At 49.9% G+C, this 25,140-nt stretch overlaps 1 protein-coding gene across 1 annotated transcript in view; it reads right to left on the bottom strand.

The window, feature by feature from the left end:
- ADAM10 (ADAM metallopeptidase domain 10) overlaps nucleotides 1-25,140 on the bottom strand; it is a 53,881-nt gene that overhangs the window by 9,963 nt on the left and 18,778 nt on the right. The window contains exons 5-11 of the mRNA XM_060259825.1: nucleotides 15,818-15,921; nucleotides 13,074-13,223; nucleotides 10,803-10,895; nucleotides 9,241-9,424; nucleotides 4,784-4,947; nucleotides 2,352-2,535; nucleotides 700-850 (exon numbers count right to left, since the gene is read on the bottom strand). Coding sequence (XP_060115808.1) covers nucleotides 700-850; nucleotides 2,352-2,535; nucleotides 4,784-4,947; nucleotides 9,241-9,424; nucleotides 10,803-10,895; nucleotides 13,074-13,223; nucleotides 15,818-15,921 — 1,030 coding nt within the window. The remainder of the gene's footprint in view (nucleotides 1-699; nucleotides 851-2,351; nucleotides 2,536-4,783; nucleotides 4,948-9,240; nucleotides 9,425-10,802; nucleotides 10,896-13,073; nucleotides 13,224-15,817; nucleotides 15,922-25,140) is intronic.

Below are 25,140 nucleotides of genomic sequence, written 5' to 3'. Positions count from 1 at the left end.
GCTTGATCCAACATGGCTTCTCTTATGTTCTTATGTGACACAGAGTGTTGGACTGGATGGGCCATTGGCCTGATCCAACATGGCTTCTCTTATGTTCTTCTGTGACACAGAGTGTTGGACTGGAAGGGCCATTGGCCTGATCCAACATGGCTTCTCTTATGTTCTTCTGTGACACAGAGTGTTGGACTGGATGGGCCACTGGCTTGATCCAACATGGCTTCTCTTATGTGACACAGAGTGTTGGACTGGATGGGCCATTGGCCTGATCCAACATGGCTTCTCTTATGTTCTTCTGTGACACAGAGTGTTGGACTGGATGGGCCATTGGCCTGATCCAACATGGCTTCTCTTATGTTCTTCTGTGACACAGAGTGTTGGACTGGATGGGCCATTGGCCTGATCCAACACGGCTTCTCTTCTGTTCTTCTGTGACACAGAGTGTTGGACTGGATGGGCCATTGGCCTGATCCAACATGGCTTCTCTTCTGTTCTTCTGTGACACAGAGTGTTGGACTGGAGGGGCCACTGGCCTGATCTAACAGGGCTTCTCTTATGTTCTTAACTTTAAGCCAGACCAGCTGATCTAGAAATCTGCATGGGCCAAACATCATCTGCTTCCTGCACATGCAAAGCCCCCGTGTCCCCCATGCCCCGCCCCATTATTTAAACCTTCAGAAGCCCCAGGACCCAATTCCATACCTGCACTGCTTGCCCGGCCTCAACTTGCACTTCTTGTCTTCTGCCTGGTTTGCGTCAAAACAACATTCGTCTTTGCACTGGTCGCTGTAGCCACAATCGCACTGCTCTCCTTGCTCCACCAAGCCGTTCCCGCAGATGGGCTGGCCAGACTCTGGGAAGCACCAAAGGACACAACCGTTGGTTGGCAGAAATCCAGGCAGTGTGCAGGGGCTGGCAGAGGCCCGCCAGCGAAATACACCTGTGCCACATTCATCTCTCGCTCGACCGAGACGTTGCGCGGTTGAGGCAAAACACTCTTCTGTGGGACTCAGCACTCGCTGCCCTCTCTCTGCACTCCAAATGAGTGCAGAGTCCCCTTTTGCCTTACCGGCATCGTGGTCTGAACAGGCCTATATGGCGGAGGGTCTGGCAGGGGCATCTCTGAAAGCCGGGTGCCTCCGCAACGTTTGGGAGGTGGGATCAGCACCTTTCAAAAGGACTGATCAGGAAGAGGAAGTGCCACGGGATGGCTGAAGACAAAGCCGTCTCTATGCCCGGTGTGGCATTCCTAGACGCAACGTAGACCGATGCTGGCTCTAAAGCTGCACTAGCCCTGAGGGCGTGACTCAGGGCAGTATGGTCAATGCCCACCCTTTCCCACAACCCCCGCCTGATGTACACCAACCCAGAACACGGCAGAGCTGTCTGAAACCAACAGCGGCAGACGGTCTATCCGGATCCCAGGCTACGCTCCAAAGCCAACGACAATATTTACTAGTTTCATTTAACTTGCTTACATGCCTGCTTTTCCCTGGAGTGACTCACGTGATCCCAGGGAGGAAAATACTTCCCTGGGGGGCCTCTGTGGAGCCTGCGGCTGTGTGCATTCAGGCAGCAACCCACAGATCGCTAACGAGGGCAGCCTTCTCGCTGGCATGATTTGCACAAGTTTAAATGACAGGCTGGGGGGTGCACAGAGTCCCAGACCTTTTGCTTCCTGAAGGACATATTGAAGCCCAGACCCAACCAGTGGCGGGTGAAGGATGGAGCCTTTACAAGGGGAAAGAAGGGGGGATGCGGCACCAGGCAAGGACGTGACCTTGATGGCCCTCCGAACCCATTCTTAGCTAAGACCCCAGGCCCGCAATGCACGTCTCAGGCTGCCTTGTTGGCTGGGGAAATGGCCAAACGACAACGTTCCCTCGCCCTGCAGCCCTCTCCTCCCTGACCGAGCTCTGCAGTTCCTCCTGGACCGCCTGTCAGCTTTTCCTCCCTATGGAACAGGCGTCTCTCTAGTGCCAAAAGGAAACAGCCCCCCACCTGCAAGATGGGGCCGCACGGGGAGGGCTAGAGGGTGCTCCATGATGCAACTTCAGTTGTCTTTGGCTCAGACTGCCCTCTTGAGCACCCACAAAGGCCTGCTTTGGCCCAAACGAAACAGCCAGACTGAGAAGCCTGTCTTCTCCCAGGGGAAGAGCAGTGGCTGGGCCATCGGGGCCGCCATCCCCTACCGGACGTGACACCCTTAGCAGCAAACAAAGGCGCCCAGGGGAAGAGAGAGCAGAACCCAGGTTTTTCTTAGATCTGTGCAGAAGTCAGGCTGCCGATGCTGAATCCGAGCAGCTCTAAACCCCGTAACTCCCCAGAATGGCTCGGAGGAAAGAAAGGCATACCGACAAAGCAGTTGTTCCGCTTCTTCTCCAACACTTGGCTGATATTCCGAATGCTACACAGAGAGAACTTGTTGTTGTTCAGCTTGTCGCCAGACGTGGCTCTCGCGTACATGATGTAATTGCCATTTTCCTTTTGGCCCAAGTTTTTCGATTCCCCTGGAGTGCATTCTGTTCCAGAGTCGTGCTGTAAGAAAGGGAGGGGGCAACTCGCTCAGGAAAACCATCTCGCTGCCACCACCTCAGATGTCTGCACAGGTTATCAGTCGTAAGTAAAACGTGACAGATGTTCCCGGGGGGGCAGGGGGGAGGGAGAGAAGAGGAAGAGTCGTATTTGCTCGCAACTTTCCCTGCAATTAACTTCAAAACTCTTCACAGAACATTAAGCAACCCCATTAAAACTGTTTTTAATCAATACGCTAAAATGACCGTTTTTTTATCCTGGCTTATCCATTAATAGCTAATATGCCATAATGCCCAGGCCTCATTTATATGCAGAAAACAGTCTACATGCAGGCAGAAGCCAGCCTCGGGTTTAGCAGCAGCAAATCACTCTAGCAAGAGAGGAAACAATGAAGTTTTAATACCCCAAAGTGCTTTGCACATTCAGGTATGAAGTTCTAAGTTCAGCATAAACAAACAGGCTTTCCTAACTCCGGCACGTTTTGGGGTTTAGATGCAAGGATTCATGGCCAACATAAATCCAGAGCCAGTTTGGTATAGTGGTGAAGGGTGCGGACGCTTATCTGGGAAAACCCCACTCCTCCACATGCTCCTGCTGGAATGAAGAAGAAGATATTGGATTTATATCCCGCCCTCCACTCTGAAGAGTCTCAGAGCGGCTCACAATCTCCATTATCTTCCTCCCTACAACAGACACCTCGTGAGGTGGGTGGGGCTGGAGAGGGCTCTCACAGCAGCTGCCCTTTCAAGGACAACCTCTGCCAGGGCTATGGCTGACCCAAGGCCATTCCAGCAGCTGCAAGTGGAGGAGTGGGGAATCAAACCCAGTTCTCCCAGATAAGAGTCCGCGCACTTCACCACTACACCAAACTGGCTCTACACCAAAATGGCCTTGGGTCAGCCATTGCTCTCGTAGGAGTTGTCCTTGAAAGAGCAGCTTCTAGGAGAGCCCTCTCAGCACAGGGTGTCTGTTGTGGGGGAGGAAGATAAAGGAGATTGTGAGCCGCTCTGAGACGCGGAGATTTGGAGAAGAGGGTGGGATATAAATCCAATAACATCATGAATGAGTGGAAAAAGCCACAGCAATCCTCAAGAGAATGCCAACTCTTTCTGAAGCTCTGCTACCCATCCTCCTACACTACGCTGAAGGCTACTGAAAAACTGGCAGAAAGGCCAAGAAGAGGCTGCTACAGGCAGACGCTGCCAGGTGCAAGCCCTTGAGAAGGCTTTGGTTCAAGCTCGTGGGTCTGCTGATTTTATTTATTTATTTCTATTTGTATCCCACCCTCCCTGAGAACAGGCTCAGGGCAGCTAACGACAAATTAACATCATAAAATACAATAATCTATTATAAAACAGTATTAGAGTAAAACATTAAACAATTATTAAAACCACAGTGTGTGTGGTGTGTGTGTGTGGGGGGGTGTGGTGTGGTGTGTGTGTGTGTGGGTGGGTGGGGTGTGTGTGTATAAATAAATTACTGCCCCGTGGTGCAGAGTGGTAAAGCTGCAGTACTGCAGTCCTAAGCTCTGCTCACAACCTAAGTTCGATCCCAGCGGAAGCTGGTTCAGGTAGCCAGCACCAGGCTGACTCAGCCTTCCATCCTTCCGAGGTCGGTAAAATGAGTACCCGCTTGCTGGGGGGAAAGTGTAGATGACTGGGGAAGGCAAGGGCAAACCACCCCGTAAAAAGTCTGTCGTGAAAATGTTGTGAAAGCAATGTCACCCCAGGGTCAGAAATGACTGGTGCTTGCACAGGGGACCTTTCCTTTACATAAAAATTAACAACTTTGGTGCTATACCTGCTAAGATATAATGTATTAGGTGTATAAAGTGGACGGCGTTCCCATAGCTCTTCATAATAGTTCTTCCTAGGTCAATGTCTCACAAAAGTGTGATGATAGTAGTATAAATACAGCCAGCTTCTAGGCTACAGTTGGTTTTCCTAGGAGTATTGTCATTGCTGATGAAGAGCCAATTATCCAAAGTGTACTCATAGATCCATAACTGCATTGTTGTTTATACACGTATCTATACACACACAGTCATGACTGTACTAACCCATGTATCAGAATATCAGTATTCACTAACCCTCACGTACGTTCCTTGCATTCTCTGCAGCGTGGTGGGATGCCCCCCCACCACTGCAGGCAAACATGACTCAGTGCTGCTGACTCCCACAGGGGAGGGAGGGCTTTAGCAAAACTCCACACTGCTTCCGAAGACCAGTGACGACGGACACCACATACTCACTGGAGAGCCAAAGTTATGTCCAACTTCATGCGCAAAGGTGATGTGAGAGACTTTGGGAGGGACGTGGGAGCCGTAATTCTGCACGGTGATGATGCCGGTGTTCAAAGACTTCTTCTTGCCGTCAGAATAAAGTTTGCTCTTTTCACAGATTCCACCCGAGCTCCCTGCAATTAGAGGGAAACCAGCAGGGAAAAGGGTTACACAACGGAGAGAAAACATGAATACATACTGCCCACTACGCAAGTGCCACAATACGCATTTTTTAGTCTAAATCATCTTTAGTTTCATCAAGAGCATCTTTATGATAACCTTTGCAGAGAGCCAGTTTTGACTGGACACGGGGCCATGAATCGCCAGAGCTCTGGAGACCCTTTTCAGCAGCGGAAGATATTGGATTTATATCCCGTCCTATACTCTGAGTCTCACAGAGGTCACAATCTCCTTTACCTTCCTCCCCACAACAACAGACACCCTGTGAGGTGGGTGGGGGGCAGCCCCAGGATTACAGAACAACCTCCTTGGGAAGGTAACCCCTGCCCCTCCCATCACTCTTCAAGAGGCAGCTGAAGACCGTTTCATTTAGGACTGCATTTAACTGATTCGGTTTTTGTTCACTGGTACTTCCAACGGGAGATTTTTTTACTTTTTACAGGGTTTTATTATTGTTTTATTTCTGTTTTCTTATGTTTTTATATTGTAAGCCACTTTGATTTCTGCAAGAGGGAAAGGCACCTGATAAAATGTTTTGAATAAATAAATACCTTTGTATGTGCTACACTTCTGGATAGCCCAGAAGCTCTAGAAGAACTTTGTGGTGGGAAGGTGACCTGTCTAAGTTCTTGTAATGATTCCCGGCCCTAAGTAATAATCTCTCTACCACAGGAGAATGAACTGAGATTGTGCGACACCCAAGTTTTTCCTGTCGATGGCATCCATCAGGAGATATGAGAAGACTTTTGACCCAAGCTGGAAGTTTTCCCCTTCAAACTCTCATCAAGCTGATTCTGGGATTTCACCCCTCCCAACAAAGTTTGTGATCAGGCGCAAACATTGTTTCAGTCCATAAGAACATAAGAGAAGCCATGTTGGATCAGGCCAATAGCCCATCCAGTCCAACGCTCTGTGTCACACAGTGGCCAAAAAAACTAGGTGCCATCAGGAGGTCCACCAGTGGAGCCAGTACACTAGAAGCCCTCCCACTGTGCCCCCCAAGCACCAAGAATACAGAGCATCACTTGCCCCAGACAGAGAGCCGCTGTGGCTAATAGCCACTGATGGATCTCTGCTCCATATGTTGATCCAATCACCTCTTGAAGCTGGCAATAAGAACATAAGAGAAGCCATGTTGGATCAGGCCAATGGCCCATCCAGTCCAACACTCTGTGTCACATAGTGGCCAAAAATATATATATGTATACACACACACACTGTGGCTAATACCCACTGATGGACCTCTGCTCCATATGCTTATCGAATCCCCTCTTGAAGCTGGCTATGCTTGTAGCCACACCACCTCCTGTGGCAGTGAATTCCACATGTTAATCACCCTTTGGCTGAAGAAGTGCTTCCTTTTATCCATTCTAACCCAACTGCTCAGCAATTTCATCAAATGCCCACGAGTTCTTGTATTGTGAGAAAGGGAGAAAAGGACTTCTTTCTCTACTTTCTCCATCCCATGCATAATCTTGTAAACCTCTATCATGTCACTCCTCAGTCAACGTTTCTCCAAGCTAAAGAGCCCCAAGCGTTTTAACCTTTCTTCCTAGGGAAAGTGTTCCAACCCTTTAATCATTCTATTTGCCCTTTTCTGGACTTTTTCCAATGCTATAATATCCTTTTTGAGGTGTGGTGACCAGAATTGTACACAGTACTCCAAATGAGACTGCACCATCGATTTACACAGGGGCATTGTGATACTGGCTGATTTGTTCTTTGCTTGCAGAATTTTACAACCAGGATAAGAGACAAGAACCTCTAAGGAGACGACCAGGTGGTTACACAATCTGCAGACTCAGCAGGAGAAAGGAGAGACCGGCTAAGGAAGCTTGAGGGTCCTGTGATCTTTAGGCTTTAGTATCTCCTAGTGCCACAGTCTCAAGCATTTAAACTGCAGACACCTCATTTTTGCAAACAACTTAGAAGTCTAAGAATATCCACTTATCCAGGAAACAGGGTGAGTCACTCTTCACAGCGTATTTACAGCTGCACTCTTGCTTAGCGAAGTCTAGGCTGAAACCACAGGCTGAAACTAAAATACCAGTTAGGCAAGGCACACCCACTATGGGGATACCACAGCTAGCCAAGTTCATCTTTCTGAGAAATGAAACTGCAGGCCAAGAAGAACTCACACACTAGCGTGTGCACTTTTTATCTCCTAACTACAAAACAGGGGAAGGGGGATGAACCATGAAGTAACAGGTACTGAAGAGTATTTTATTTCGAAAGCTTTCCGAAGGAGCAATTCCCAACACTTTCTCTAGAGAAAGCAAAGCGAGCTGAGCCAAAAGGAGTAGGGCGCCCTGAGGCTTCTCGTTAAAAGATCCTGGGCAAGCGAAGAGGCCCTCTGTACCTGTCCCGCCCCCCGGAAATGAGAGCCACAAAAGAAAAAAGGGGGCAGGCTGCAGCCCCTGTCTGAAGGCTGAACATCAGGAACACTCAGACAAAGGGGAGCCCCATTTGAGGCAGGCTTCTCTAAGAGCAAAGAGGCTCTTTTGCTCCCCCTGCAACCACCTGCAGGCAGAAAGAGGGCAGCTGTTGGTACTCGAGGAAGAGAACTTATACCCAACCCGTTATCAGCCATCCTCATTTTTATTTTGTAGCTCTCTTCTCCTGCTACGCCTGCTCCAACCCCATTCCGCCTCTGGAGCTGCATTAAACAGTACGGAATATCCGCTGCCGACATTCACACAGCTGAAGGGGCAGAATTCCTGTCTGGCGACAGATGGTATTTCCTCCAACAGGCAACGCTAGTGTTAAAAAGAGACTGATCCTCTCAGCATGTCGCCCTTGACCAGGCCTGAGCTGTGGTGCTTTTGTTGTGGCAGGACAGACTGCCATAGTAAGACTCCTGGAAAAACAACCCATGCTCGCCCTTAGCTCAACATCTGAATGCCGGGGAAAGCCACTGTCTGGCTCTGCACAATCACCCTGGTATTCCTCGAGGGTGTTTCCTCACAATACTAATGAGGGGCCAGCCTTTCAAGGCATGCAAGTGAGCACGCACACAGCAAGGAGAGGAGCTCCATGCTCCCATTTTTTAAATTATTATTATTAATTTATATCCCGCCCATTCCCCCATGGGGGCTCAGAGCAGAGTACATCAGATACACAATAATAAAACAATCAAAACAGCTAAAATCATAGTAAAATCAATTTCAGAGCTGTTTCAGAGGGCAGCCATCTTAGTCTGCGGCAGAAGAGCTGGATTCGAGTCCAGGAACACCTCCGAGATGCACCAGATTTTGGGGGTATGGACTTTCAAGAACCAAAGGTCCCTTCGACAGGTACAAGTGCTTACAGCTGACACCTGCTTGGGTCTGCCAAAGGGAGCTCCGACTCTCAAAAGCTTTCGGACTCCGAAACCCTTGCTGGTCTCCAAGATGGTACTCCTGGGCTGGAACCCAGCAGTTTTGGAGCGGGAACTCCAGAAGGTTCTGAGCAGTTCTATGCAGACTCAGAATCCATGGGTGACTCTGCACAGAGATCATGAAGAACAAGAGACGTTCTTTTTAAGCAGGTTTTTGGGGTGTATTTTTATGCGCATGTGTGCACCTAGAAGTCATGGCGGTCCCTGGTGACTGACCCCTACTGGGGGCCTGGAGGATTTTCACAGAGGTGGCGGCCCGGCTCTGGTATTCCAAGGAGGTCTCCTCTCCAAGTACTTGCCAGAGCTGACTCTGCTTAGAAGACCATAGATCTATACCCCGCCCTTCTCTCTGAATCACAGTCTCAGAGTGGCTCACAATTTCCTTTATCTCCTTCCCCCACAACAGACACCCTGTGAGGTAGGTGGAACTGAGAGACCTCTTACAGCAGCTGCCCTTTCAAGGACAATTCCTAGGAGAGCTATGGCTGACCCAAGGCAGCTGCAAGTGGGGAATCAAACCCGGTTCTCCCAGATAAGAGTTCGCACACTTAACCACTACACTAAACTGGCTCTCTTAGTTTCCGAGAGCTGATGAGATCAGACTTGCCTGGGCTATCGAGGTCAAGAGGGCAAGAACAAGAGAGGTCCTTAATCTGTCCAAACGCCAGTCAACCACTCAGTTTACTGAGGCAGGACACAGAAAAGCTATAAATGCACCAACCCACATGTCTTGCCCACCCTGCTCAGCATGCTGATCTTCAGGATTATGAGCAGGTTCACTGGACTGGCCGGCAGAAAGCCTTTTGGTCTGAGATGTCCACCCTGGACCTTCTGCACACCACCTACGCTCCAGAGCTTGAAGTCTGCTTACCGGATGGGGCTCCAACCCAGGCCAATCCCAGGACGCCGTCATCGAAGTCCCGGTCCGTGAACACGTAGGCCAGGCAATAGTCATCATGGTTCTGCTCCGAATTGAGCTCCAGGAACTTCTCCACGCCGATGTTAGGGAAGCGGAAGGGATTGGAAGGATCCTTCTCATCTTGGGTCGTGTTGATCTAAAAGAAAGCGGCCCGTTATCAGGCAACGCTGGACTGCTGAGTTAAAAAGCCTTCGGAAGATTCTCACTACAGAAAGCGGCCCCTGCCTCAAAGCCCCATTTCGAAAAGGGAGGATGCCTTCCTCCACTTCACAAACCAACCGGTCCCTTCATGACTCTGGTGCACTGAAGGCATCCATGGCAAAACTTCCGGGAGGTGACGTGAAGGCCCTGGAGTTTGATCTGCAAGGGCTGTTCCAACGCATCCACGTCACCAACCAAGGCTGCACTCAACTATTAAGAGCCCCGAAGATCGTTACAGTTAGCCAATCAACATCTTCTGACCATCTCTGGCCCCGACCTGGTGGAATCAGCTCCCTATGGAGATTCGGGCCCTATCAAACTTACTACCATTCTGTAGGGCCTGCAAAACGGAGCTGCTCCACCAAGCTTTTGGCTGAGGCAAGCGGGCGTCCTTCTCTTACTGCTGACATCATCTAGCAGACCTCCCTACTCGGACTGCTAAATATCGGGCCTGCAGCTACGACACCTAGGATATCTGTATTGTAACCTATAATACGTGCTGTACCATTCGCGCGGCATAATTTGATTGTTCGCTGATTGTTTTATGATTTTATTGTTGAATTTTACTGTTCTATCGTTTTATTGTGCTTGTGATCCGCCCCGAGCCCATTATGGGGAAGGGCGGATTACAAATCTGCTTGCATGAATGAATGAATGAATCAATCAATCAATCTACAGACCAGCATGCAGGTGTGATCAGACCTATAGCCCGGATAACTATGGAACAGCAGCAAAGGCTGGTGGTGTAAAACTGCTCCCATGCCTAGGGACCAGTGTGAATGAAAGGGAGAAGAGAACAGATGGAAGGGGCGGAGTGCGTTAGTGCTACAGAAGGGTAGGGGCATGCAAGATGCTAAAGCAGAGACAACGGAAGTGTTTTATCAACCCCTCCCACCCCCGGAATTAGCCAGCCAGAGCCAAGGACCTCTGGGCAGCATAATGTGAGATGTTTTCAATTTATTCTCACCTCCAGCCCCCCTCCACCCCCTTTAAGGCAGGTTAGGCTGAAGAAGAGAGACTGCTGCAAATCCTCTCTGCGGCTGAGTTTGGATACCCTCTTCCAAGTAAAGAAACTATGTCCCATTTCTTGTGATTTCCCAATAATCCATGTTTTGTAAAGACCAGTGAATCATTTTGAGCGATGGGTTTTTTTTTTTTTTAAAGAGATGTACCCAGATTTTTATCCCAAAACTGCAAGGAGGAACAACTGGGCAATTTGAGCAGGGAGATGACTTTATTCGGCAGCCAAGAAACCTGCCAGAGTTTACAGCGAATGCTGACAGAAGCCCAGAAGTCAATCGCAGGATACTGACCCGTATTCGTTTCACCATAAAACTGATGTTCCGGATTCCTGAAAAATCTGTTGACTGGTAAATTGTGTCAATGGCTTTAACATGGCTTGATATCTGAAAGAGGAAAAACATAAGAACGTAAAAAGCATGCAAATGCTGACAAGAGTGTGCAAAATCAGGTTTCCTAGATTCACTCTCAGAATCAAGGGGGAAAAAATCTTATTTGGCTAACTGGAGGGTGTACAGGAATACCCCAAGACTCTCAGTTCCTTGGCAACTATCACCAGAGGGCAGCAAGGGAAGTCTGAGTCAAGCCAGATACCTCGTAGCAGGACCCGAGGGATCACAGTCCCTTCGTATGCCTTCTGCAATCCACAAGTGAACTCCAAAGGTGTTTAAAGCACTTGCAGCCCCTTTAAACACCTTCTCCAAATGGCAAATTTATCTGGAAAGTATTTAAAGGGACTATGATCCCTTCAAACACTCTTTCACTTTGACAGTCTAGCAGTCCTGAAAAATCCCAAATATTTTTGGGATTTTGAGGGCTTGGCCATTTTAGATATGCAGAAAAATACCTAGGATCTATATCTGGCTGAAAGGCCCAGGAAAGGACAGCAAAGACCCCCATCTGTCTGCTGAAGAATCCATGTCCAGAGACACCAGCCCCTCTGCAGGCCACACAACAGCTCTCAGCAGCGGGAAAGGAATCGGGGTTGTCCCATGCTGGCTGTTCCCTAAAGCAGACCTGGAAACTTGGCCAAGGAGTATACTCCAATCCCTTCCCCTATCAACAAGGTTTTAAACTTGAATTCCCAGTCAAAATGTACACAGTAGTAATTAAAAAGCAGTTCTGCCTTTCGTAAGCGTCCTCATTTACAAGAAGATTGATTTATCACAGTGAAATATTATGGCTTTTTTTAAACTGCACCCTGGCATAAACCGCCATATTTTACATCCATGAAATCTAAGCACGGGATTGTCTCTGCTACTGAGGAGCTACTGATGCTCAAAGCGGGAGGAGAACGGTTTGTGTGCTTCTGGTATACAGATACCACACTGCCTAAAACCGCCCATCAGAGAAGCCTTGTTGGATCAGGCCAATGGCCCATCCAGTCCAACACTCTGTGTCACAAAAGAACAGAAGAGAAGCCATGTTGGATCAGGCCAATGGCCCCTCCAGTCCAACACTCTGTGTCACAGAAGAACAGAAGAGAAGCCATGTTGGATCAGGCCAATGGCCCCTCCAGTCCAACACTCTGTGTCACAGAAGAACAGAAGAGAAGCCATGTTGGATCAGGCCAATGGCCCATCCAGTCCAACACTCTGTGTCACATAAGAACATAAGAGAAGCCTTGTTGGATCAGGCCAATGGCCCATCCAGTCCAACACTCTGCGTCCCATAAGAACATAAGAGAAGCCTTGTTGGATCAGGCCAATGGCCCATCCAGTCCAACACTCTGTGTCACATAATAACATAAGAGAAGCCATGTTGGATCAGGCCAGTGGCCCATCCGGTTCAACACTCTGTGTCACATAAGAACAGAAGAGAAGCCATGTTGGATCAGGCCAATGGCCCCTCCAGTCCAACACTCTGTGTCACATAAGAACAGAAGAGAAGCCATGTTGGATCAGGCCAATGGCCCATGCAGTCCAACACTCTGTGTCACATAAGAACATAAGAGAAGCCTTGTTGGATCAGGCCAATGGCCCATCCAGTCCAACACTCTGTGTCACATAAGAACATAAGAGAAGCCTTGTTGGATCAGGCCAATGGCCCATCCAGTCCAACACTCTATGTCACACAGTGGCCAAAAAAACCAGGTGCCATCAGGAGGTCCATCAGTGGGGCTAGAAGCCCTCCCACTGTGCTCCCCCAAGCACCAAGAATACAAAGCATCACTGCCCTAGACAAAGAGTTCCATCTATACCTTGTGGCTAATAGCCACTGATGGACCTTTGCTCCATATGTTGATCTAATCCCCTCTGGAAGATCTGAGATATTTTCAATTTATTCTCGCCTCCAGCCCCCCTCCACCCCCTTTAAGGCAGGTTAGGCCGAACAAGAGAAACTGCTGCAAATCCCCCCTGGGTCTGAGCTTGGATACCATAATCTAAATAAAAAATTATGTCCCATGTCTTGGGATTTCCCAATAATCCACCTGATCCAGCCGCCGTCACCACCGCGAGAGCTTTTGAGGAGCTGGGACAGCCGCTTCAGCACCGCTGGTGACGCAAAAGGCGCTTGCTTTTCAAAGACACCCAAGGCTTGCAGCCGCAAGCCACACAGCTCACCTGCGCAATCACAGCTTCCCTCGTGCCGTAATATCGGAAAAACAGCTGGTCCGTCTGGATGTAGAGCTGGCAAGTGTTCTTCTCCGCCTGCGTGGCTCGCTTCCTCCTCAACCGCTCAGGGCCCGGCTTGGCAGGTTCTTCTAAAGGTTTCTGCAGCAGGCAAAGTCAAGGACCTTGTCAGTTCTCTAAACAATCCTTCCGTATCGCCTTTCGGTTCAAAAGAATATGAAACAACTGGGTTGTGAATACAGCTGAAGTGCTACGTATCAGCCGCCCCCAACGTGGAACCCTCTACATTTGGAGGCAGTAAACCTCTGAAGCGCAATGCCAGGAGGCGACATCAGGCAAAGGCCTCTAGGCCCTGCTGTTGGCCTTGTTAGTTAATTAATTATTATATGGCAATGTGTACAGTATAGCTGGGAGATCCTAAGATTGTCTGGCAGCCAGAAGTTCTACCTCTTTTAGAGCTATGCACCACCAGGTGGCGAGCTAGATTTATTTTTACGGCAAGAGATGTTTCAGAGGGGGTTTGCTATTGCCTGCCTTGTGTCGCACCCCTGGTATTCCTTGGAGGTCACGATGTGACATAATCGGGCAAGCTTAGGCTGCCAGGGTCAGAGGCATTGTCAGTATTCAGGACTGACAGACCAACTCCTAGGTTAGGTGAAAAGGTGTGCGTGTGTGGTGGGGAGAGCTGCCTGCCATTATGGATGACCCTAAATGCCAGGCGCAGAATCTTATCCACAGGCTTCATTAACAAAGGCATGTGATCTGGACCAGGAGCAGAAACCCCAGAACACCTGCAAGTCTGTTTTGAGACACAGAATCATAGAATTACAGAATCCTAGAGTTGGAAGGGATCTCCAGGGTCATCTGGCCCAACCCCCTGCCCAATGCAGGAAACTCACAAACACCTCTCCCTAAGTTCACAGGATCCTCAGTGCTGTCAGATGGCCATCCAGCCTCTGTTTAAAAACCTCCAAGGAAGGAGAGCCCACCACCTCCCGAGGAGGAAGCCTGTTCCACTGAGGAACCGCTCTAACGGTCAGGAAGTTCTTCCTAATCAAAGAATCGTAGAGTTGGAAGGGACCTCCAGGGTCATCTGGTCCAACCCCCTGCCCAATGCAGGAAACTCACAAACCCCTCCCCCTAAGTTCACAGGATCCTCAGTGCTGTCAGATGGCCATCCAGCCTCTGTTTAAAAACCTCCAAGGAAGGAGAGCCCACCACCTCCCGAGGAAGCCTGTTCCACTGAGGAACCGCTCTAAACTCACAAACCCCTCCCCCTAAGTTCACAGAATCCTCATTGCTGTCAGATGGCCATCCAGCCTCTGTTTAAAAACCTCCAAGGAAGGAGAGCCCACCACCTCCCGAGGAAGAAGCCTGTTCCACTGAGGAACTGCTCTAACGGTCAGGAAGTTCTTCCTAATCAAAGAATCGTAGAGTTGGAAGGGACCTCCAGGGTCATCTGGTCCAACCCCCTGCCCAATGCAGGAAACTCACAAACCCCTCTCCCTAAGTTCACAGCATCCTCAGTGCTGTCAGATGGCCATCCAGCCTCTGTTTAAAAACCTCCAAGGAAGGAGAGCCCACCACCTCCCGAGGAAGCCTGTTCCACTGAGGAACTGATCTAACGGTCAGGAAGTTCTTCCTAATGTTGAACAGGAAACTCTTTTGATTTAATTCCAACCCGTTGGTTCTGGTCCTACCTTCTGGGGCCACAGAAAACAATTCAACCCCATCCTCTACGGGACAGCCCTTCAAGGACTTGAAGATGAAACATGAATCTAGCCAGACCAGAACCCCTCAGACCAATGACCAGCATTAATCCAAAGAGGGGCTTTGGATTTTGATGGAGACGGTTCTTCTTCCAATCCCCGGATCGCGTCTCCATGGTGGGCCTCTAACATGTAAAGGGCAGCTAAGGTAAGCGGGCTATGAATTATCTGTTAATTTTCACAAAGTTGCTTGCAACGGTGTGCTCAGACCCTTGGCTTGTACCCCCCACGATGGCTGTCACTTTTAACGGGAGACTGGATCCGACACGTCTCTGCGCACGACCCACGATTACAACCGCTCAAAGCCAGGCGAGCTGTCCTATCGCCGCACTTGCTGGTACAGCGACTTGGCTCTCGAGAACGTCTGCCTCCAATTAATCTGGCACACACTAAGTTTATCCAAGGACGAAGAGGAAATAAAACAATCTCACGAGCCAACTGAACGCATGAATGAAATTTCAATGAACAAAGGCGCGTTTCTGCAGCCGGAGGGGCCGTTCTTAGCCGAGGTTTTAGGGCTGCTGCTGACAGGGAATGTAAATCGTCCTTAAAACCTGCCATTAGTTGTTTTTTTTTAATAGAAATCAGAAAATCTAATAAAGTCTTCTCAGTCAACGGCATCCGTGTTTCTGGCTCTGTAGAAAGCTTCAAGGACTCAGCAATTTTAAGATGAGCACCACGCTTGTTCCTGTTTCCAGGTAGCGTGGCTGAGTTCCAAAGATCTGCTCGCACCACTTGTCTACAGGGGGCTTCTGCTCTTCTCCAACCGTATGGCTAAACAGAGGGAATTTCCGGACGCAGCCCCAATGACTCCCCGTGGGCAAGCCCATGTTCTTAGCCACGACCCCAGGCAGCAGCAGCTGCTGGGATCCTGGCTCATGTTAGCAAAGAACCTGACATGGAAAGGGGCAAAAAGCAGCAGAGCTTTCCCAAACAGGTAACATCGAATTCCAAGGCATTTTCTACCTGGCTCGCTGGCTCTTCCACGCCGGTCATTTGGTACCTCTTCATTCTTTCGAACACAGAATGATCTGCGCAGCCACCCTGCGGTCCATATTTATGTGGGTATCCTAAAAATGCAGAGCAAGTTTCTGGACTTTAATTTTTAAAAAAAAAAAAAAAAACAAGGCAAAAAAATCAGCAAAATAAAAACCTTCCGCGCTGTAACCGTCCATGCTTTTGCACGAAGCTCTTTTCAGATTACTTTTACTGGGCTTGTGCTGCATTAAGATTACAACTTCAGGGAAACTTGAGAAATAAGCCGTCTGTATTTTAGTCAACAACAGATCCCGGCAAACACAAGAGTTCCACAGGGAGCATCTGCCTTGCCTCTGGTCTATCTTTTGCTTCGGAGGGGAAGAAAAATCTGCAAGCAGATGTGTGTGAGCGAGGGCTGTAACACCGCAAGGACGCCTGACAGGCCTGATCTTTTCTTGACCCTTAGAACCACCATAAAGACGGTCATCCAGAGGTAACTACCAGGCACTTTGGTTTGGTCTTAGCAGCTCCAAAAAGCCAGGAAAACCCACATGAAGTCTCCATCTCACCCCTCACGCACACTTTCATATTAAGCACACGTAAACAGGCCTGGGATTGTTTACAGGCTGGTTTTGTGCTTCTGGCAGCAGCCTGGTAATTACCAATGCTCATAACAACAAGACCCCCAACGTCTGCAAAGGTGAGATGCCGATGGAAGCCGTGAGCTGCAGGGCCTTCAAGCAGCGTCTGAGCAAATGTGTGCCCCCACCCCCCTGCCGGCAACCATGGTTCAGCTCCGGCCCAGGAGAAAGGGATGGATGGGGCAGCCCAATGTTGTCTAGAACAGGGGTCCCAACCCCCAGGCCGTGGACCGGTCCCGGTCCATGGCTGTTAAAATCTGGGCTGTGGATCGAGGCAGAGGTGCAGGAGCATGGCCTCGCTCCAAAGCACCACCTCTTTCATCCGCCCAGGTCCTGGGCGGGTGGAAGCGGCAGTGCAGCAACGATCTTCGCCTGCCCCTCATTTCAAGACCCCTGGGGAGCAGGGATGGCACAAACCCCAGCACACACACCCCACCAGTTCGTGGGAAAATTGTCTCCCATGAAATTGGTCCCTGAGGCCAAAAAGGTTGGGAGCCACTGGTCTAGAACACATTCCCTGGAAAGACCTGGCATATATAAGGGCTGGGCCAAGAAGGAGGTTTTTTTGGGGGGGGGGTTGGATCTGCCAGTTTGGTGTAGTGGTTAAGTGTGCAGACTCTTATCTGGAAGAACCAGGTTTGATTCCCCACTCCTCCACTTACAGCTGCTTGAATGACCTTGGGTCAGCCAGAGCTCTCTTATCTGGGAGAACTGGGTTTGATTCCTCACTCCTCCACTTGCACCTGCTGGAATGGCCTTGGGTCAGCCACAGCTCTCTTATCTGGGAGAACCGGGTTTGATTCCCCACTCCTCCACTTGCACCTGCTGGAGTGGTCTTGGGTCAGCCAGAGCTCTCTTATCTGGGAGAACCGGGTTGGATTCCCCACTCCTCCACTTGCACCTGCTGGAATGGCCTTGGGTCAGCCAGAGCTCTCTTATCTGGGAGAACCGGTTTGGATTCCCCCCCTCCTCCACTTGCAGTTGCTGGAATGGCCTTGGGTCAGCCATGGCTCTGGCAGAGGTTGTCCTTGAAAGGGCAGCTGCTGTGAGAGCCCTCTCAGCCCCACCCACCTCACAGGGTGTCTGTTGTGGGGGAGGAAGGGAAAGGAGATTGTGAGCTGCTCTGAGACTCTTCGGAGTGGAGGGCGGGATATAAATCCAATATCTTCTATCTTCTTCTTCCACTGCGCTTTTATACTACACTAAACACCACATGCAACTGGATTGCCATTGCCCTGGGGAGGGGGGACTTACACTTACAATCTTAGCTCACTTTATACTCACTAATCTGATGGCAAATTCTGAGAATATTTTGAAATACGTTAGCATCTCTGTGAGGAGTAAGGTCACGCCTAACAAAGAAAACGCAAGCCCCTCAGACAATAGCTTGGTCTCATCGCAGCACAGGATGAACGCTCAGTCTGCTAAGGATATTAATCGCCAATAGAGCTAGCCCAGAAACTCCTCCCAGTCAAGGCCTGTCCACTAAACCAGGAGGCCATTTCCAGCCCTACACACCTAACGGAACAGTTGCAACGAGCAAGCCTGTACTAGATCTTAGGGGATTAAAGGTTTAAAGAGGTTGTTATCTCTCTCTGATGAGCCGGTCACTCACTAAGTCCTCTGAGGCAAGCCAAGGCCAAGAACCTGCGGAGAGCAGAGAATGACGTCACGCCCTCCCAGCCTCCAAGACACAGTAGATGGCCTAGAATAGATCACAGGGAAACCTGACAGAACTGAGCCCTTCGGAACCCAAGGCAGACCCAACGGGCAAAGAAATAACCGGTAACTCCGCCTACTATGGGTGGGGCCACCAATCGCATGGGCGGGGGGAGAAAGAAAGAAAGCCATTATTGTGCACTGCAAAAAGCTAGACCAGGGGTGGGCAAACCTGCTTAACGTAAGAGCCACATAGAATAAACATCAGATTTTGAGATCTGCAAGACATGAGGGAGGGAGGGAAGGAAGGGACGGTGGCTCAGTGGTAGAGCATCTGCTTGGTAAGCAGAAGGTCCCAGGTTCAATCCCTGGCATCTCCAAAAAAGGGTCCAGGCAAGTAGGCGTGAAAAACCTCCGCTTGAGACCCTGGTGAGCCGCTGCCAGTCTGAGCAGACAATACTGACTTTGATGGACCCAGGGTCTGATTCAGTAGAAGGCAGCTTCATATGTCCATATGAAGCTTTAATTTTAAATGCATTTCCCAAGCTGCTGGCTGGCTTGGCTTGGAGAAGAGATTTAAAGAGAGAAATGCCTTCCCTAAGCCAGCCAATGGGGCGGTGGGGGCTTCAAGAGCCAAAGAATATGTGTGAAAGAGCCACAGTTCTGCCACCCCTGAGTTAGACTGTCTCAGACCGGGGTCACCAACCTTTTAAAGCCGGCGGGCACCTTTGGAATTCTGACCCGCACAAAAAGGGCTGCTGCAGGTGGAATCAACTATAAAATGGCTGCCATAGGAGGCAGAGCGAACCACACAACGTCAGAGTGCGAGGTTACGCATAACTCTACAACACTGATTTCAGGCAGAGGCTGTGCTTAACAGGATGCCTTTTAAAATACACACAGTAAAGATCCCTGTGCTGTGGTGGCTGCCGTTGCTAAAGCAACTTGTTAAAAATCTTCCCAACCAATCAGATTTCCGGTGGCCACTCACAAGCCCTGCTGGGCAAAAGGCTCTGCCCTCTTTCCAAAAACAAGCAAAGTGTCAGCGGCACCACGTTGGGGACCGGGCCAAGAGATTTTAATCTGGAAAATCAGCACAGATGAGTCAAAAAGACCCAGTCAAAAATGTTAAAGCTCCACGCCCAATGGGCATGGGCTAAGATTATGACGCGCAGCGCAAATGGATCTCCAGTGAGATTCACCTGCCCCCAGCCTTTGCTACACCCAAGCTTGATGAAATCAAATCTGCACCTGAAATCCCAGCCCTGCAGCTCTGACTGGGACTTCCCCACTGAAACCCCTCTGCCGAAGCATGGAGACTTTTACTTCTGCTTCTGAATGTCCAAGGTGCCCAAAGGGCTCCCCACACCCATTTCTGAATGCACCCATTCTTAATAGCTGCCTTGGGCTTTTTTATTTCCTGCTGTCAATAGACCCAGGAGAACTTGTATTGCATTGGGGAATGTAGAGATAAATGACCCCTTGGTGGTATTCACAGAATCATAAGAGTTGGAAGGGACCTCCAGGGCCATCTAGTCCAACCTCCTGCACAATGCAGGAAATTCACAAACACCTCCCCCAACACACACACACCCAGTGACCCCTGCAGGCTCCAGGCCCAGAAGATGGCCAAAAAAACACACCCCTCCATGATTAGATAACTCACTGAAAATGTCAAGACAGTGTGCGTTTGCAATAAAAAAGGCCAACGCCATGCTGGGAATTATTAGGAAGGGAATTGAAAACAAATCAGCCAGTATCATAATGCCCCTGTATAAATCGATGGTGCGGTCTCATTTGGAGTACTGTGTGCAGTTCTGGTCGCCGCACCTCAAAAAGGATATTATAGCATTGGAGAAAGTCCAGAGAAGGGCAACTAGAATGATTAAAGGGCTGGAGCACTTTCCCTATGAAGAAAGGTTGAAACGCTTGGGACTCTTTAGCTTGGAGAAACGTTGACTGCGGGGTGACATGATAGAGGTTTACAAGATAATGCATGGGATGGAGAAAGTAGAGAAAGAAGTCCTTTCCCCCCTTTCTCACAATACAAGAACTCGTGGGCATTCGATGAAATTGCTGAGCAGAGAGGTTAAAACGGATAAAAGGAAGTCCTTCTTCACCCAAAGGGTGATTAACATGTGGAATTCACTGCCACAGGAAGTGGTGGCGGCCACAAGCATGGCCACCTTCAAGAGGGGTTTAGATAAAAATATGGAGCAGAGGTCCATCAGTGGCTATTAGCCACAGTGTGTGTGTGTGTGTGTATATATATATTTGCCATTGTGTGACACAGAGTGTTGGACTGGATGGGCCATTGGCCTGATCCAACATGGCTTCTCTTATGTTCTTATGATTCCAGGCCAAACTGGCCTGGAGAAAAATTGCTGCCTGCCTTCCTTGGGTCCTGTAATAGAGGATGCTTGTGCTTCCCTTCTCACGCAGCGCTCTGAGGACAGGTGAGACACAGCCACTCTGTGCACAACGGCACACCCTCTGGATTCCATCCTCTAATGGTGCAGGTGGCCTGGTCAAATCTCTACAAGGTTTGGTAAATCACAGCTCCATCTTTTAACCATGCCGCGGCAGGCTGCCCAGGAACCAAGCGCCTGGCAGGGCACCCCAGCCCCCTTTGGGCTCAGCAGGGAGTCTCGCCTGGGTGCAGCAGGGCAGGGCCAAAGGCAGCAAGGCGCAGCAGGGTGTGGAGGCAGGGAGAAGCCTCTGGCCCAGGTGTTTGGAGGTGAAGCAGAGAACAAAAGAGGGTGGAACTTCACGCAGGGGCCAGGTGCAAAGCTGGGGCTATAAAAAGGGAGGGAAAGGGCCTGGAAGGAGGCTGGCAGAACAAGAAGGCAGAAGTAGGAGGCAGGTTGCAGCGTGGGGGCTCTTCTCCTGCGTAATGCAGTGTGTAATCCGGAGGGGGGGGGGGTGAAGTGAACCATTTATAAAAAGCAACTTGCACCAGGAAACAGTGACTTGCCCCCCCCCTCCCGGACTCCAGATCTGATGTTCCCCTGCCCCCTCAAGCGCTGAAGTCAATTCCTGCCCACCTCACCCCTTGCACGTGAGAGTTCAAGGGAAGGATCTTTTATCATCCACATTTCTGGGCAACTGTCTCTTGCAGCGAGGCTTTAAGTACACAGACGACCCCAAGAAGGCCATGCGGTTTCCTGCTTAACTGAGAAAGGTTGCTTTGGTTACTGCTTAAACCTCTCGTTTATCCAAGGAGAGCTGAACTAACAGGATAACTTCAAGCCGGCTGTGCCTCGAATCCAATTACAGCCCTAATCAGCCTCGTGAAAAGAAGATCATGTGATAAGTTCCTGATGCAAATGGCGTACTAGCGAAGGCGAGGGGAAGATTTATTTCCAGAAAGGCGTGTATAGTTTTCTTGGAAGCCAGCACTCCTATGGTGACGTTTTTTCAGTGGAAAGGAGGGGAGGGGGGGAGAGGAGCACAGGGGAATCAGCAAATTCTGTTCTCAAGCATTTTTAGGGGAATGGAGACCAGATAGGTGAACCATCCTCTCCTCTGGATGCCACCTTGTTCCTACTACCCTACCCTCAGAGGGGGGGGGGACAGGGGGCTGCTGAAATAAAACCAATGGAATTAAAAGCTCTAGCACACTCATCATCTCAGGAAATCTACCAGATGTCATCTGTTCCAAACTAAATTAGGTTAATGGCTACCACTGACTTCCCAATACATATTTGGAAATGACGATGCGGCATCAGAAACTGAAAGTGCCTGTCAACAAAACTTTTTGAAAAGTAAAACTGTGATGAAGGAAGGACAGAAGAACCTGGAGAAGGGTGGGTGGGGGTTTGTTTTGTTTTTAAAGCAGGTCTAAGGTCTGGAATCAGCACCGATGTCTGACTCGAGCGCCAAGTTCGCCTGGGCCAAGCGGCCAGGGATCAATTTAATCTCCAAAATGTCACCTCAGCTCCAGGCTCTGTGCTACTTAAGAGCTAGCTGACTTCAGCTTCTGATCCTAACACGGACTCAAAGGTGAGCTAAGAGGGTTGTTTTAGGGTAAATCGAAGGGGGGGAAAGATTCCTTCAAGCTCCATTTCCTGCTAGGGTTTGATGTCGAACACTCACCCCCCCCCCACATGACTCACCTAAGGCAGATTCCTGCATTTCACAACTGAGCTCTCTTGCGCTGCGCAAGCAGTGGTGAAAACAAGGTGCTTTTTGCAAGCCAGAGCCGAAAGAGCTTCGTAAAGTAATTGCAACCATTAAGAGCAGCCACGATAAACCATGAGCTATGACTGGTCATGCTGGGGGGGGGGGGGGGGCGTGAAGAGGCCTCAGGGCAAACCACCTTCTCTCAACCACAGTACCTCCCCCTAACATCTGCAGTACAGAGGTAATACTGGCCTACCATACAGGGGTGTCGTGAGGAATACAAGGTAATGTACATGGATTACTTTGAACACTGTAAGCGTTGTACAAATGCTGCTACCCCTTCCACAAAACGTTTGTGCCTGGGCCCTAAGCAAGACTCTAAATTGATACACTGTATGTCGAAAATATTAATAAAAGGGACTTCCCTTTCTCCAGTCACCCCCCTCATTTCCCCTGCACAAAGCGCTGGGCAGGAAGAGGACGGGCCGATCCCCACTTGCAAAGCCAGCTTTTGTTTACGCTCTGAATAAGACTTCGTCCTGCATTGTTGTCGCTAAAAGCTGCTAAGAGATCTCTTTCCAAAAACTGGGAGATGGGCAAACAACCACCCCGGCCTGTCAAATGCCTTCTTTATCCTGAGCGGTCGTTGGAGCAGATGGTGGCCTTGTTACCTATGCAGAGCGTAAAGAGTTTTCAGATATGGGGACAGATGCCCTTTTACAGCCAAGCATCCATTTTATCCCAGTTTCAACACTCCCCCCCCCATAAATTTGATTTTCTTGCTTAATCGAGTGCACGTGAAAGGAGGGGCATCAGCTGGGGGAGGGACTCTTTGTGTAAACCCAGCACGCTCTTTTGTCTGCACTGACAAGACAGAGACTGCATTGGGCAATACGACCCTCTTCTTCCCCAACAACCTGCTCCCCCCAAGCATCCCCACAGCTGAGAGTCAGGGAGGCGGAAGGGTTAGAACGGCAGACTAGAGGGGGGAGGTGTTGTGAAGCTTGCTGCGTTACCATGGGCCAGCCACACGTGCTCAGCCTTGCAGGGTGGGTGTGAGGATAAAACAGGGAAGGGAGAAACCATGGGCAGCACTCTGATTTCCCTGGAGGGAGGGTGTGACAAGAGGATAGTAGACAGGTAGCCTGCAGCAGCTAAACCTTTGAAATGAGCTACTTTGACGCCACAAAGCATTGTTCTGAGCTGAGAATGCCGTTCGATTTCGTTTTTGTATTTCTGCATTTTTTATGTGTGTGCGTCTTGACCCCAACTGGGGGCCTGGAGGATATTCAGGGAGGTGGCTGAATAAGCTTGCCTCTGCCCGCCCCCTGCCTGGGTATTCGAGGACAGTCTCCCATCCAAGTACAAACCACAGTTGACCCTGCTTAGCTTTCAAGATCTGACCAGAGACTGGGCTTGCCTGGGCTATCCAGGTCAAGGCTGAGAATACAGTCCAATTTCAACGAGAGAAGGAGAAGGAGTTTGCTTAGCTGGGACTGTTCTTGCACACGCACCCGGGCAATAGCAGTTTTATGAGGCAGACTAGGACAAGATCCTAGCATTTGGGGAAGCTAAGCAACAGGGAATCCAGAGGCAAGGCGGCTGAATGATACAGAACACACAACAGAAAAGGAACCTCGGGGCAAGTGACGAAAGAGACAACAAGAAAGGGGCTGGATTTTGACATATTCCTTTCAGCTGCCAGCTTTCAGAGGTGCAAGAAAGCTCTTCCCCGTGGTAGCCAGCGTGGCATTTCCTGGCCCCCATCCTTCTCTTAAGGCAAGTCACAAGTCCCACCTCAAAAGGCTAGCCATTCCTTCTCTCTGCCCCCACCAGCTGTTCACACAGTGCCTGAAGCAACAGAAGCTGGCCAGCAACCAAAGCCCCCTCCCCCTCACAACCACTGGGGCCTGTATTTCTCCTAACAGAGAAGATCGGGTGATGAAACAAAGAAGTCAGAGACCGGGGCTGAGAGCAGAGCAAACATGGGAAAGTTCTGTCATTTCAGAATGCTCCAGTGACTTCCTGGGTGTCCCATCAGCCTCAAAGCATGACCAACAGGACTGGCCAAGTGGCCGATGCCACCTAATTTAAGAGGCCCCAAAGCCAGCAAGGCTTCCATTAACGGACAACGCCGACTGAAATTAATTCCAAGTTGCCATCTACAGGGATAGACTTTTAAGAGTGTATATTTGAAGAAACTGCTGCCTCCACTGTGATATTACATAGCCCACCACTAATTACTACCTAAGGGCAGAGTCAAGCCTTAAAACTTCAAGCCCATATTCAGTGGCTGTCATTCTCCACAGTTCCATCTGCGCCCCCAACTCCTCTGTCATTCTGGGGCAAGGAGGCAAGCTGGACGCCGCTTCCCACAGATGAAGCGGGCCATGGGATGCCGCGCCTGCCCACAATCAGGACGGCAAAGAGATAAGCTTCCTGCCCTTCCCGTGCTGGTGGGAGTGTGGATTCCAAATCACTTTAGTGACTGCGAGCACAGAACCTCCAGCCGGCAGTTCTCCTGGGTTAATTAACAGCAAGGGCAAGGTTGGGATCTCTGGCTAAGTGACTAAGAACTCTGTCCATGCCCTGAACAGACCACTTCATCAACCTGAAAAACAGGGGCCTCCAGGAGCAAGACCATGTGACCACAGGTAAGTCATCTGGATCTGGAAGCAGCATAAGAACTTAAGAGAAGCCATGTTGGATCAGGCCAATGGCCCATCCAGTCCCACACTCTGTGTCACACAGTGGCCAGAAAACCCAAGTGTCATCAGGAGATCCACCAGTGGGGCCAGAACACTAGAAGCCCTCCCACTATGTCCCCCCACAAGCACCAAGAATACAGAGCATCACTGCCCCAGAAAGAAGAACATCAGAGAAGCCATG

The sequence above is a fragment of the Heteronotia binoei genome, chromosome 19 (genome assembly GCF_032191835.1).
Source record: "Heteronotia binoei isolate CCM8104 ecotype False Entrance Well chromosome 19, APGP_CSIRO_Hbin_v1, whole genome shotgun sequence".
In the NCBI taxonomy this organism is placed as follows: Eukaryota; Metazoa; Chordata; class Lepidosauria; order Squamata; family Gekkonidae; genus Heteronotia; species Heteronotia binoei.
This window is presented reverse-complemented; position numbering and strand designations above follow the sequence as displayed.